Source organism: Poecilia reticulata, chromosome 4 (genome assembly GCF_904066995.2).
Source record: "Poecilia reticulata chromosome 4, P_reticulata-male-v2, whole genome shotgun sequence".
Lineage (NCBI taxonomy): Eukaryota > Metazoa > Chordata > Actinopteri > Cyprinodontiformes > Poeciliidae > Poecilia > Poecilia reticulata.
In genome coordinates this window covers 23,062,304-23,078,132 of record NC_088833.1, presented here as the reverse complement: position 1 = coordinate 23,078,132, position 15,829 = coordinate 23,062,304, and the positions used below count along the sequence as shown (strand labels likewise).

At 42.4% G+C, this 15,829-nt stretch overlaps 1 protein-coding gene across 1 annotated transcript in view; it reads right to left on the bottom strand.

The window, feature by feature from the left end:
* ncanb (neurocan b) overlaps positions 1 to 15,829 on the bottom strand; it is a 158,506-nt gene that overhangs the window by 72,168 nt on the left and 70,509 nt on the right. Inside the window, exons 7-9 of the mRNA XM_008407242.3 lie at positions 15,263 to 15,556; positions 12,844 to 13,713; positions 4,021 to 5,175 (exon numbers count right to left, since the gene is read on the bottom strand). Coding sequence (XP_008405464.2) covers positions 4,021 to 5,175; positions 12,844 to 13,713; positions 15,263 to 15,556 — 2,319 coding nt within the window. The remainder of the gene's footprint in view (positions 1 to 4,020; positions 5,176 to 12,843; positions 13,714 to 15,262; positions 15,557 to 15,829) is intronic.

Below are 15,829 nucleotides of genomic sequence, written 5' to 3'. Positions count from 1 at the left end.
ACACGATGTTTCCATCCCTGAAATGATGATGCATAGAATCACATATCTAAGTCTAAACTATGTTACAGAGTAAACTCAATAAAAACATGCTTTATCTGTGGCTTTGTTCATTAAAATGGCACATTACTGATGTATTAAAATTAAATACGATTGGTACACTTAATGATATTAGTGATTAGGCAATGCATTCAGCAAGTACTTTTACTTTTAATACTTAAGTATTTTTAAAAGCCAGTACTTTTTTACTTTTACTTAAGTAAAATGTTAATGTGGTACTTTGACTTTTACTTAAGTACATTTTTGACTGTGTATTTGTACTTTTACTTAAGTAAATTTTTTGAGTACTTTCTCCACCACTGCAGAGGAGTAATAAAAGGAAAAGTCAAGGATAAGAGAAGCATGGGAGATAAAAAGAAAGTAAGCAGGTGATAGGGAGAGAAAAAGAAGGTTAGTGGGAATAAAGTCGGGAGCAACAGGGAGACAGTAGAAAAATCAATAGACTTCTATATGCAGTTTTGAGAACATGCCCTCGCTCTGCTGCAGACAGCCCATCCAAGGTCCCCAACAGACAGACTGAACATCCATCCACATACCCAATCTGACAATTTGCCACCACAGGGCTGTCCCCGTCACATGCACACACCAGCACACACACTCATCGTACGGGCTCTTCTCCTCCAAATCTAGCGCTCTAATTTGGTTGTGGGCTGGCTGCCATGTTATTGATGTTGCCAGGGGTCTGATCCATCTTTAGTCCGGGACAAGGCTTTAGTCAAGATGACAATAACTCAGAGGCATCCTGTTCCCTGCTTGCCAGAGCATCAGACTGGCATCAGTAATTTAGAGGCTGGATAGATAGCCAATAATACTATATGCCCCAGCGTTGCTTCATCACCCAAGAGGGGCTGGATGTCAGCGCTGCCTAGCCTCCTTGCTGTAAATTTCCATTACAGCTAGCATGTTTTGGACTGGAAATCAATTCTGTAATTTTTTACTAACTGTTACAAAACTTTGTGAAATCTCGGGTTGGGAGTTGAACAGTATGAAAGCAAGAGAGTTATTACAAAAGAAATATAAAACGAAACGTGTACGCTGACTTGCAGGGTATGAAATGAGGAATTAAGACATTTTCTGAGTGTGTTTCTGTGTTTGTTTTTAATGGTGTGACACAAAAGATAAATTATTGAATTTTTCTCCAGCGTGAACTTGCCTCGCTTGTGCTTCTTTGCTTAGATTTAGCTGGATAATATGTGTATGCGTGTGTGTGTGTGTGTGTGTACTACTTTGTGTTGTTTTTAGCTGGAGGCTACCGCATTGGGGAATTGCAAAAGGTTCATGTGGAGTTATGTAGTAGTCCAGTGTCTTATCAAAAGCAATATACTGCCAAACAGAGCACAGAGGGGCCTGAGCCTGGCCTGATAACAATGAATGACATGCGAAACAGAAAAAAAACAAAAAAAAACGAACAAGGCAAAGATGGAGAGAAGCAATAAAGTCTCTGTAGTTGTGTGTGTCAGTGTAATCTCTGATCATTGATTAAAAAGATGTATGTACTCATACAGACAGCATCATTGAGGACGTGCTCACCTCTCGCATTCCTTCTGTCCTCTTACCCTTTCCTTCTTCTCTGTCTGCTGTGACTTCAGCCGCACCAAAAAGCAACAGCTGCAAACAACACCAGCTAGGTGGCGCTGTGCTTCTTATTCCCTGCCAACTGCGAGGCCAGTCGCACCAGTGAAACATGAGTTGGATGGAGAAAAACATTTTCTTGTCCTGACTGATTTCACTAAATGTTATTATGCAAGCCGCAGCGGAATGACATGGCAAGATTTGATGTAATAAATGACAGAAAATGACCTTCAGACATGAAGCTACATGAATCAGCTTGTGTTTGGCGAACAAATCAATCTGACATATTTACACATTCACTAAATTAAATGGCTGCATAATGGGCCACTGTCAGGCTAGACGGCAAGCACAAAGAATATATTAAGTGCACGCACTCAGTCTGGAGCAAACAGTGTTTGGTCTTTTGCTGTGAGGTGATCTGTTGAGACCATGATCTATTCAGAACATCCCCTGGTTGCTATTATTAAATGGATCCAGGCGAGTCCACTGCTTCAAATCACACAGTGAACATGAGCACAATTCTCAATAAAGGCAAAAAAAACAAACTACAATGACATACAGCACTCTGGTCTTTGTAGATAAAACATGAATGACTTATAAATCCCAGCAAATTACTGTCTCTGCGGTAGATCCAATCATGCAAAAACAACTAGGCAACTTTAAAACGACAAACACAGTAGTAGAATAGTAAAACATACTTCTCCTGTAATACATTACAATGAAAACCTTTTGGCTGCACAGTGGCACAGTTGGTAAAGCTGTTGCCTTGCAGCAAGAAGATTCCCAGCCTGGGGTCTTTCTGCATGGAGTTTGCATGTTCTCCCTGTGCATGCATTTGTTCTCTCCGGGTACTCCGGCTTCTTCCCACAGTCCAAAAACATGACTGTCAGGTTAATTGGCCTCTCTAAATTGTCCCTAGGTGTGTGTGTGCATGGTTGTGTGTCCTGTCTGTCTCTGTGTTGCCCTGTGACAGACTGGCGACCTGTCCAGGGTGACCCCGCCTCTCGCCCAAAACGTTAGCTGGAGATGGGCACCAGCACCTCCCGACCCCACTAAGGGACAAGGTGTACAGAAATGGATGGATGGATGGATGGGACTAAGTGGCTATAGAAAGCAATGTTTGTTCATCTACTTTGCGTTACTTTGCCACAGTAGCAAGTTCAATTAAAGAAATAAAAGAGAGAAAATCAATAAAAGCGCACAGAGAAAAAACAACAACTGAATATTCCTGTCATGTGCACAACGAATGCGTGAGAGAAAAAAAAGTTGAGGCCAGCACCCAAAACTGGGACAGAGTGAATGCGAGCAAACTGGAAAATGTGAAGAGACCGCAGTCAATTACAAGTCCCATCTTTGTGTCTGCATTGATTTGTCGGGCACTAGGTTCTCCGTCGCTCCCCAGTTCATCTAATTGCACTCACTCTGACCCACTAATTACTTGCCTAAGACCTAGTTGGTCTCACCTCGCTGCAGTGCCTCGCTGTCTGCAGCTGTCTCTGTAATAGCGTGGGAGTGAGAGAAAGGACAAGAAAAAGAAGGAGAAATCTAAAAAAAAAAAAAAAAAAACGAGTACCAGGGTTGAATAAAAATCCATTTTAGACAAGGAAGCAGAGGGGACAGGCAAAATGAAACAACAGGCGACACAGGGGAGGAAACAGGGGACTGGATGTTTTAAATTTGAGACATTTGATAGAAACTCTGAAGTCAGATGGCATCCATGCAGCAATGATAACATCCTGCTGGCGCTTTAATCCTTTGCTTCTCATCAAGTCCCCTACAGACAGAGTCTTCCGGATATCTTCTGTTATTATTTTATTTATTTTTTTTGCCACAGTTAGATGTTAGACATCTAATTAAAATACATTTTAATATCAAACAAAATTATGGTTTTATTTATTAAGAGACAAAATTTTTTTTTACCCAAAACAACCTGTAGTTTTCACCTTGGAACTTTTTCCATGGATTCAATTTTTGCCTCGTTCTTGTGTTTGAATATTGAACACAAGTAAGACCCACCGTGTTTCTGCGTTCTTTGTGTGTGCATGTATTGTTTGCAGTTATTCTATGATGACCACAAAACTAAAACCTCTAAGATCTTGATTTGTGGGCAGTTTGGTGGATTCTAAAAAGCTTTTATGCAAAAGCTGTTTATATATAATTGAGCGTAATCATATAAAATGTCAACCACAAAATGTGATTTAACGAGGGGTAATTGTTCACAATCGGAGAACATTTAAGAGTGACATAAACACAAAAATAGATTAATTCAGTCAGAGACAAAACATATTTTCACCGCAAGGCACTTAAGGAAATTCCTATTTATAAGAAAAATCACCGATAGATGTGACTTTACCAGAAAATGAATGCATTGATAATGTAAAAGGAACTTACCTGATGGGATGAGGCCAAAAGCCCAGTCAGGTACAAGACCGCCAAACGGGTTGCTTGTGTCCTTGTCCTCTGTGGCCTCTGTGGTTCTGAGCTCCTCCGGTTTTAACTCTGTGGAAGGCGTCCGGACACTTCCCACAACAAAAGATTCAGTAACTGCAGATCTGGATTCCATTCCTGTCAGGCCAATTTCAGAGTTTGTGGCTTTGGTGCTCAATTGAACGACTCCAGTTTGAGCTCCTTCAGTAGGCAACAGAGTCACCAGGAGAGGGTTCTGCTGGTCTGGTATACTAATGTTCTCCTGCTTTTCCTGAACCCATGAAATGGAAATAGATGCTTCCTCTGCAGAAGAGGTGTCTGAAGTATTTTCTGAGATAATGATTGTGGTGGCAGGGTCTGTTATGTTTGGCTCTGTGGCCAAATGCTCCACTGTGGTCACCTCAGAAGATGTCAGTACCTCCAGAAAAGCTGCAGGTGTGGAAGCCATCCCCGTCTCTTTGCTCTCATCTTGTGTTTGCAAAGAAGACGGCAGAGAGAGCATCTCAGTCGGTCTGTGGACATAAAGTATCTCTCCCTTTGCCTCCTCAGCTGTGTCTGACTCCATGGCACCCTGAGGAGAGACGGTGGGTTGATTAACCAACAGCCACTGAGACAGAGTAGTGTGCTCTCCCAGTGTCACAAAACTGCTTGGTTTGGGTGAAGCTTTGGGCGTGGGACTTAGTTTGACACCGATGCTGGCCAGCGTGTTGACTTTCATTTCAAAGCCAGCCGGAAAGCTGCTTCCATTTCCACTTCCCTCCACGTCTTTCTCTTCTCCTGACACAGCTCTGCCTTTGTCAGTCAAAGCGCCTTCTAGATCCTGATCTTTGCCTTCACCCGAGTAGTTCTCCAGGTTCTCCTGATGAAGGGGGTCGGGCAGCGTTATCAACTCCACAGGTCCTGCTTTAGATTCTTTTGGCTCCCAAGATTCTTGCTCATCCAGGTAGGCCACATTCGCAGGACGACCTCGTTTGTGACCGTTTTCTGACTTAATTGGCCAGTGGAAGTGAGTATTGGAGACGGAAGCAAGGAAATGGCCTTGTCTGGGACCCTGAAGACCAGATCTGTTGACATGTTTGTAAGGTGAGGAATTCTCAATGGGATCAGAAGGAAGAAATTCTGCAAGAAAGAAAGAGACACGGAGAAGCGATTAATATGACTCGAACACTTGGTGAGGATGTAAATTTATGGATTTGTAATTGCCAATAAAAACAGATCACAGTTTTACAATCATTAGGAAAATATGCCACTATCTTAGCACAAGCTTGGCTTTATTGAGGCGAGCCATGCCAGGTTTCAGGTTAAACTGCTATTTTAAAATTATAGAAATATAATTTAATGGAGTCTGACTAATACCAAATGAAACGATTTCGTTACAGATGTTTCATGACAATTTTGCACCATTTTGCTATCCATTGGTTTCCTTTCAACACCTCACCACAACTTATTCAAGATGTCTGTTGGAGATGGTTTTTATTAAAATGTTTTGTATTTACTCATTTATTTTAATGTCAGTTCTGTTGTCCACAGCAGGAGACTACCAGTGTCTCCTGCTGCTCCTGTTCCTGTAACTTATAAGTTATGAATCTTCCACTTAAAATTATTTGAAGGCACAGAATCAGCCTAGTAGGTTCACATTCTCAGGTGAGAGACTCACCTGGTGTAAAGTTAATTTTTCGGTACTGGAATTGCACCGAGGATAAATTACTTTAATCAAAGCATGTCATGAATATATGTGCCTATATTCCATCTTAAGTACATAGCATAAGTTTTTTTGTTGCTTTTTCCACCACTAGATGATATAACATAAACAGCACTATTCAGAGATGCAATGAGTTTATAGCAGCGGCCCTGATGCCAACATCTACAGAAAACATATTAAAAATCGTAGCATGTGTTCCACACATCACGGCTGGTGTCGGTGTAACAGATGCTGATTTTCCTGTAAAAAGTCTAGAACAGGTAGGAGTGATGAGGCAAAAACAAATCTGTGCTTCACTAATCCTCCTGGAATCTATTCTGGTTAAATAGTTAACATTTCCAGACAGCACCATATCTGCTCTTTCTTCAAAATAATCATTGTGTCCACGTTATTTTCTTTGTCATTCTAGACAATACTTATTCCTGTAATAAACAGTTTTATATCCTTTAATACAAAGGTACAGCTTATGTCACACACTTAAGTCTCAGATAAACCCCCATCTGCTACTGCATAAAAAATATACAATATATTTGGGGTTTTTTTTCCTGAACACCAACATTTTCACAGAAAGACACAATATAGCTAAACAGATTCGACTCATGTAAAGAAAAAACAATCTAAACATGTCAATAATACTTTCCAACAACTTCCAGAACCATTTTATTTCAAAGCTGATAACTGTATATTAAGCAATCTGTACATATAAACAGATAAGAGGGGCAGACAAAAGTCTACGTCTATTTTGAGTGGCACTGTTTTGTGTCAGACTTTTGTTTTGAGTTTAATTTGCCTCGTTTTGTGTTAATTATGCTGCCACAGTTACTCGAAATGCCAACAAAAGCAATAGCTTCCCTCACGGGATCGAGCCGCACCGTTTTGGTGTATATATTGTGAAGGGGGCACGCAGTGGTACAAGCGGCATTAACGGTACTAGGAAGAGGCAGTTATTTTGAGGTGTCTGAGAACATTCTGAAAAATTATAAAAATTCAAGATTTCCCCTAGAAAACTTCCCAAGCCTGGTAGTTGGACGCTAGGCTCATCCATCCAGTGGCCCGTCATGTTTTGGGGTCAAAAATGTTTAAAGTTGACAGAAAAAGTGCAAAAGTGTGCCCGTCACTTCAGACCCAACGTTCCAGCTACAGATTGCACAGTTGGACTTGCCCAGGAGCACATGTGCAATACTTACGTGCCGATATGGTTCATCACCAAAGTGAAACAACTGAAGCTTTTGCCAGGTCCATCACCATAATGTTATGGCTGACACAGTTCACTAAAGCCGTTTTCGCACTGCAAGGAACGGAACAGAACGGAACGATACGGTTCCAGCCCTGTTGTGTCTGCATATACACCGAGGGCGCCATCGAAGCGGTACCTGATGTCATTATTTTTGAAACTAAACAATGGTTTCGATGTAGCGGCCGAAGCCTTTTCCTCAGAGATGCGGCGGAAAACTTTCTCTCTGGAACCGGTCGCAAGTTCTAATGCAAACACGGTCAAAACCGTTCCATTCTGTACCGTTCCTTGCAGTGCGAAAACACCTTAAAACAACACAATTGCTAAACCCGATGCACAATAAAATTCAGTCCGAGACCGACGACTATAAGCTTCGCACATGTGGTTTTTACTCACGGTCCAAAATAATAAAAAAAATAAAGTCAGCCTTCATACTAAGGATTTTAATTCACACTCAAATATTCAGAAAAATAATAATTTTATGTAAGCAAAATATGACGTCACAGGAAATGTGTATTCTTCCCACAATGCATTGTGAGACCTGTCACTGCGCCTGTTTGTGAGACTACTCACTGCCTCTCTCTGGGCCCCGTTGCTATGGTAATTAATTATCTGGACCTGGGCTGGCTCTCTCTGTCAGACAGTATGCTGGAGTTTCTATACTTGTGAGACACCCAGCGTCGGTCTCAAGGACCCTGACAAAAAACCATAAGCCCTAGCAAAATTTTTAAAATATTTTACGGGAGCAGGCATGTGTATCTATGTCATGACCGACTTTTAGACCAATAGGGCGATATTTGTGCCTGTGAGGGGGAGTTAAAAGAGTTTTGGAGTCAGAAATCCACTGTGCTGTGTGTGCGTTTCAGAGAGAAAGATTACTGATTTTTCGATTTTTCTCGTTTTTATCAATTTATGTCGTCATTTTAACTCAGAATCCCACTAAAAGTAATAGCTCCCTTCTAGGGATCAAGCTGAACGTTTTGATACCACTTTTGTGGGGGTGCACGCAGCGGTACGGGCCGCATGACGTGACGGAAGAAAAATAAATAAACTATAATAATAAAGAGACATTCTATTGGGTGTAGAACAATAGGTGCCTGCCATGCCATGCATGGAGACTATGGCAGGCTATGCATTGCTATGGCAGGCCCCAATTAGGTAAATGCACACACACACGCGCACACCCCCGCACACGCACACACACACCCACACACACACAGCAACTGAGAGCCTATATCTAAACGTAATTTCATTGCTCTCAGTCCCTGTGGAGTGTTTTACTCCAAACAGCCTCTCGCTGATATACAGTTACCTGCAGCGGTGGAGGACGTATGGAAACAAACAGGAGCGTTTGCAACACGATAGTCAAATAATTAGCTCTGTGACCAGCACCATCTGGGGGTCATTTTATTTAGATTAAGTGGTCCACTGTACCATATCAGCTTACAAGCTATAAACCAATAATTCATTCTGTCTGCATGAGTGAGTCATGGCTGGTATGAGGTGGCTTTTTTTTTTTTTAAGGGCAGCGCTGCAGCTGCATCCGCATCCGCGAGGGGGCCGGTGCATGCATGCAGCATTCATCTTCGCTCAGCTCTCTCTCTGGCTTGCCTAACATGTCCTAAAAGTGCGGCGGCACAACAAATTACAGCACGAGCCAGAACATACACAGAGATGTCCATGCATAAAACATTAAACTGGACGTAAATTATTCAGAAGGTGCTCCGTTGCCTTATGCCTAAGTGAGGTTTATGAGTTGCGGGTTCATTACCATAAGAGCCTTGTAGCCAGACATAATTGTCCTATTAATAATCCAAATAGGTAATTACATAGTTTTACTTTGCACGCTGATGGAAGTGGAAATAATTAAACACATTAATCTGGTTTGATCATCTACGTAATGACCCATGTAATAAATAAAATGTGACGATTAGGTGTAAGTTCGGGTGATTTCACGGCAGCGTTTAGAGCACTGCTTAAGTTCGTCAGTGCTGCTGTAAATCTGTCGGCAGCAGACTAAGAAGAAAGAGAAAAAATATCAACCCGGAGCAGAAACGCTGCAAAACAAACTTATAATAAGCCCCTTTCAGGCTGTAATTGCTTGCTTCCAACTGTAAGTGCTTCTGCCTCGGCTGCGTTCACTCCACTTCACCAGGGTAAGCGGGCTGCAAGAATCTCCTGGGTCAGGCAGACATGATATTAAATTGTGAGAGCGGAGCCTGACAAAGGGAAGAAGGAAAAAGGGAGCTGGAAACATTGTAGCATCTACAGATAAGGCGTCTAATAAAATACACTGAGGACTTATTGCAGGGCTCTATGAACCATGTCAGGAGCGTCTACATTACATTTTTCAACCGCACCAGTTCAGGCTCAGGTTGTGACTGGGCGGATGTGAGACGTATAGTCTATATGTGTGTGTGTGTGTGCGTGTGTGTGTTGTTGTTTTTTAAAGGGATAATGTGGAATTAATAGAATCAAAGAATTGTAAAAAAAAAAAAAAAAAAAAAAAACACGTAATTTACAGACTGAAAAAAATTGTTTGTTAGCCTGCAAGATACTGTTTTTCAATTTGAGGGCGCTAAGCATATCTAAATGGAGAATATGTTGAATTAAAAGTAATTTCCAAATCTGCTTTTTGAATAATAAGTCTGGTTTATGACAAAAGAGAGAATTTACCACAAGCTGCTTTCCCTTCATTGTGAATTCATCTGGTTGTCAAAGCTGTCCAAATATAATCAGCGGCTAGTTTCTAGAAAGTCATCCTAACCTAGACATCGCCAATCGAATGTCTCTAGAGGGAGACAGTCATGTGATTGTGAAAGTCTGGAAAGTGCTTTTCAAATGGGTGGCATCATGTATTTTCCAGGCACATAGTGGCATTTTATAGAATAATCAAGTTACTATTTTTTTTTTTAGAAAAATGCAATATATAGCAAACATAACTTAAAAGAAACTTAAGTTGGCAATGTGACATCTCAAATTTGGCCTCTGGCTCCTAGAGATCGAATCGTCTCCCATGATCCCATTGAACTTGTTGAAAATTTGAGCTCCTCCCATCGGGTAAAAGATTCAGGTAAAAAGCATAGACCGCTGGATAGAAATTATGTTTTGTTCAATATCTTTTCTTTTGTTCAATCTGTTGTTTTTATTTATATTGTTTTCAGTTTTGACGTATTATTATACCGCTATTGTAGCAACAACAATAAAAAGTGTATTCGATTTTTTTCTTCTTCTATGAAGATGCTATTTATTTGGCTGAAATGATTCCACTCAGAGGAATGTCAGTTTGTTTTAAATGCAGTTTTTAATATTGCAGCAAATCAAATATCAATACCTATTTTGTGCCAGTCGTTGGCAACAACCTCAATGCTTTAGCGATGAACATTTCACCAGAATGCATCGCATCCACGGCAAAGCAAAGCAAAGCGTTCTCCTTAATCAAAAACTCAACATGTCACTTTTAATTGCAAAGGACTGCTGTGATCCAGCAGACATCCTGCAGTGTGCTGTGGCAGAGTTAGCTCAGCCCTCTGATGAGTCCATAGGAAGGAACCTAAGCCTGGCAGTTTCCCATCACAGCAGCTTCAGAGAGAGAGAGAGAGAGAGAGAAAACTCTTCACCTCACTGTCTTTTCTCCATCTTCCCCCCGCCCGATTCCTTGCTGTGGTCTTGTTTGTTCCCCACCCTCTACTGTGATCATTAGCGTCTACCTTCAGAGGAGCCGGGCCCTTAATTGGCTGAGACGTAGATGGAGATTGGAGCGAGCGGAGGCGCAGGCCTGCCTCCGCGTTAATTGGATAAGGCTGTAAATAATGCATGACGACTAAAGCTTGAGTTTTCGTTAATACCTTGATATGGAGTTGCCAGGGGATTTCAGGTAGCACAGCGGTGAGTATTTATATTAATAAAGCCGGGAACTGTAAGGTGAGAAAAGCAGAGCGCTTATTGAATAATTCTTCTAGCTGTCTGAGAGTGTTTGCCTTACTCTGTCCTCTCCTTTTGCCATGGCTATTAGAAGCAGAGCTGCCTCCCTTCGCCATGAGCTGTGCTGCACCTTCCACTACAGCTTTTGTGCGTCTCCCCAGACTATTACGGCAGACGTATTGCTTGGTTAGTTTTCGGTTTAGGAATCTTCTAGCATGCACGGCGCCTTAGAGAAGTAATTATACCTCTTAATCGTCTTTTTTAACCTAAAATTTCATTAGATTTTTGTTCTCAGCTTTGGGTGTGAAATTATGCATGATTTAGATTTCAGAAATAATGTGTGGTATGCATATTTATTCACCCCCACTTTACTCTAATCCTCATAAATAAAAGCCAGTGCAACCAGGTGTCTCCGGGAGCCATCTGAAAAGTAAACAGAATCCGTTTGTCTGTAATTTAATCCCAGATTGACTGCAGCTGTTTGCTGACGTCCTCAGCAATTCGTTAGAAAACATCATGGAACAGGCAGAGTCATGAAGACCAACGAACATGGCGGACATGCCAGAAACAAAGTTTACAGCAGGAGTAGGATTTAGAGCAACATCTAAAGCTTGGAAGCCCTGTTTCTTTTCTCATCTTCGAAAATGAAAAGAGTGGCACAACCTACCAAGACGTGGCCACCCATTTAGACTTATGGGTCAGAAAAGGAAAACATTAATCAGAGACTCGTGCAGCTGCAGATATCCATTGCTATGGTGGGAAAAGTCTGTTCGAAACACTCCACAACGCGACTTTTGTGGAATAAATGTTACTTTTTGACTCTATATGTGGTAGAAACCCTGAAAAGACCTCAGTCATCATAAAACATGTGGTAGACAGACAGCAACATGCTGTGAGGACTCCTTTCTTCTGCAAGGACAGGGAACCTGGTGAGAGTTTATAGGAAGATGAATGGAGCTTAATGCAGAGCAATTCTGGAAGAAAGCCTATTAAACACTGGGAGAGAAAAAAAAACCCCACTCAGACAGGGTTTCACCTTCCAGCAGGACAACCCTTTACTTTGAGAATTTGTGGCATGACTTGAACCTTAATGATCCCAGACATCCTTCATTCGGTCTGGTTGACTTTGAGCTATTTTTGCAAGAAGAACGGGCAATAATTTCAGTCTCGACGAGAGAAAAGCTGGTAGAGAAGCACCCTAGGAAACTAGCTGCTATATCTGCACCACATTCAATAGATATCCAATCCACAGTGTTCAGGAAATGGGAAAAACCCCTGCATACTTTTTTCCCTCCAACATTAACTCTCATTAAAGCTGCAGTAAGTCTGCTAAAATTAGGGGTTTTTAATAAACTGTTGCCCTTTTCTATCCACACATTCCTCAAAGAAAGGCCTTCTTGTGTTTTTGGTTAACAAAGACCAAAATTCTGTTTTTGTTTTCTTTTCATTTAATTTATTCACCGCATTTAATCTTTTAAGCCCGATGCATCTTTGACTCCTAGGAATAAGCCGCAAGTTTGGATGCAGGTCGGCTTTGCTTTGAGTGAGAGGGATTCGAGCTTGCCAGGCTTGTACGGCAAACAAAGCGCCGCCGATAGCTTTCTATACAGTACATGACGCCTCCCTTTTGTTTGTTTGCAATTACAGTTTAATTAAATTTCACGCGACGCCTCAAATTGCCCTGCGGAGGAATATATTACATGGTCCTCGAGGGGAAAGGATTGAAAGTGTAGCACAGAGGCTGAGGCTGTTTGAAAAGGGGTGACATAAATAGAGCCCGTATTTACCAGCAGCATTTAAATGCACCACGCCTCCATTCAAAGCCAAACAGGTTCTGTTTCGGCTTGAACTGCAAACGAAACAGCATTGCTTTTGGGGTTGCAGTAAGTTCATATCGGACATGTGAAAATCACAGTTGAGGTCTTACCGTTGAACGTGGATTGCAGGTCGTCATTGATCGAGCCGGTTCCTCCGTTCGCAGGGTGAGCGCCGCTGGGCTTTTGCTCGGCATTTTGGATCGAAGGCACCAGGTTAATGAGAGGCATCAGCTCTTTTTCCTGCTCTGACAGCCCCTTTTCTGAATTCTGTAGTTCACTTTTGGGACCCCTGAGGGGGAAAGTGCCACTTCTGTGCTCCAGGATGGCATTGTCCATGCTGCCCTTGTTTCCGCCGGGTTTAGGAATGCTCAGACTTTCGCCGAACGCCTCTCCTTGTGTTTGGTTCTCTGCAGCTTTTTCCTCAGGCAGTGTGGGTTCCCTCTCTGTCTTGTCAGTCCCTTTGCTCCCTGTCCAGAACTTAAAGGGCCTCATGAGAGTGTTAACAAATTCAGTGAGAAGACTGTAACTTGCCTGAGGCTGGGGGGTGGAAGAGGCAATGGGGGGTAACACTGGCGCGTCTGATCCAAGATAACTGTGGTCCGGATTCTCGTGAGCTGAAACCACACGGCTCTCTGCACTTTCGAGGTCCGGGAAGCCGGAAGTGACGTTGCTGCCAGCTCCGTCAGAAGCGTCCGGATCCGTCGGGCCGATCGTGGATCCATTGTGTCTTTCATCCCACTTCTCCTCCGGCTTCAAGTCGATTAAATCATGCTCTTCGGACGTCTCAGACGACTCTTCGTTTTTACTAAATGAGGGGCTTGCGGTTTTGTTTAAGGAAAACCAGTCAGCCCAGACGGATGTTAGGATGGAGGGGCCCCGTCTCTGGGCTTCGGAGTCTAAAGACGAGGCCTCCGATGCCGGCCTCCGAGGCTGGAACGAAGCCTTCGCCTCAGAAGCCTGGATCGCCGCTGGCTGGTGGGCTGCAACACACAACGTTCACATTTCGCTTCACTTGCTTTATCTGCAGCTGCACAACACCTGTCATTACAATCAGCGCTGGAGTGAATGCCAAACATGAAAAATGACAAGTCTGTTCGAGGTTCTGATTTTCCGAAACAAGCTGCTGTCATTTTAAACCAGCAAATATAAATGGGTCTTAATGAGATTCGTGTAAGTAAAAATTGTTATCAAACAGATCACATTACAATTTAACATCTCACTTTAGCAGGCGTGATTTGCGTTGAATATTAATGCAAACGTGCAGAGGGACTCATCCATCATATGTTTGTTTTGACAGATTCTCAGCCGCTCTGTTTCCACGCCCGCTCTTGCTCACTTAAAACGATTTGAGGTAATGCAAATGGTTCACTTTGGCGATGACACTTTGAAAGATGAAACTGACATTTTTCTTCATCTATGGAAATGTCAGTCTCGAAAATGAAGCCGGTACATTTTACAGTCGGCACAAGATGACAAACCGATACGAAGCCATAAAATTAGAAGCAATAAATCAGTGGCCCAGCCGAAGTGCATTCGGATCCACTTGCAACTTTGTCACATCATAACCACAAAAGGCGACTTTGGGCGGATTCTGAGTTTCAGATTACATAAAGTAGCACGTATTTGAAAAGGTGATGGAAAAAAATACATGTTTTAGAAACTTACACTTTTGCCTATTCTTGTTTGCAAAATAACTTAATCTCCATCAGATTGGATGGCAAAGCACAGCTGAACATCATTTTTCAATTATTGCCAAGAACATTCCATTAAATTTAGGTCTGTACTTTGTCTGGTCCATTCTAACACATAAATATGCATTGATCCAAACCATCCTCTTACGTTCTAGCTGCATCTGTTTTATCTCTTCAACTGCTGTCATAGTCTTAAGCCTTTTGCATCATCTTATTAAGTCAGCGTTGCCACGTGTTTAGCTTCATTCACTTTCCCATAACAGCATCATGTTTCAGTGTCTAGATGTTTGTTTAGTGTGAAATGTTAGTCGACTCCCTGCGATGATCAACGCTCAATTTTTTTATTTTTATAATCTAACCTTTCATTCAATTTCAGTTAAAGATTCAGTAGTAAATATAGTAAATATTTAGGAGTAAAGTATTAAAGGTGAAAAGAAACCAAATCACAATTATGTGCTAGAATGTTGCGGTTATAACGTGACAAATTATGGACCAGCTCAAAAGGTGTGGATAGTTTTTTTCTGTAAATCCCTCAACTTTCGTCTGACTCATGATGAAACGACGACGTCGGCCAAATAATCAATGTTCTTTGTTCTCGCCTCTTCCTCTTTTCATCTGCCTCTCCTCTGCACCCGACACACCAGCTCTCAAATCCACCAGGAGGAACACAAATGTCACAGGCTTCCTCCAACTCCTTCATGTGTGACACACACACACTTAGTGCTAATTAAAAATCTGAATGGAAAAGCACGTCCCGAGACCTCGCAGTTGTTGCTATGGCAAATTACCAAAACAATGTTACACTGACTCTTATCAGACACCAGAGAGCTCTCGGTACCTCTGTAGCAGAAGGCGTCGAAGAGGGCGGTGGTGTCCGGGAAGCCGGTGCGGTTCGGGTTGTTGTAGACCGTCCGCACCCCGGGCTCGTCTCCGCCGCAGTTTTTGCGTGGGACGTTGATGGGGTAACGGACGCTGCCGTCGGCCAGCCAGCCGGGATCGCACTGGTCAAGACCGGCCTGCCAAGCCAAGTAGAGCTGCCCGACGGTGGCCAGCTGGGCTCCCAGAGAGTGGCAGTGGGTGGAGGCGGCGGCCAGGCTCAGTTTCTCTGGCACCGTGGAGTGGAACACTTCACCTGGAGGCGGAGACGTTTTCAACAGGCTTCATGGTTGGTTTAGCTTTATAAATACATTTGAGTCTGTAGCTTCTTGTTGTTTTATGATGAAAAACATAAATGCTTTTAAGGCATGAAAGCAGCACCAGCTTCTGCCCTCGTTTCACATTTTTCCAAAATCAAGTATCTTTAAACAGGAAGAAATTTGAGTTAATTTTCCAGATAAGTTTGAATGTATGCAAGCAGATGTGAAGTATGACGGGACATAAAAAAACAGAAAAAAAAAATGTTGTA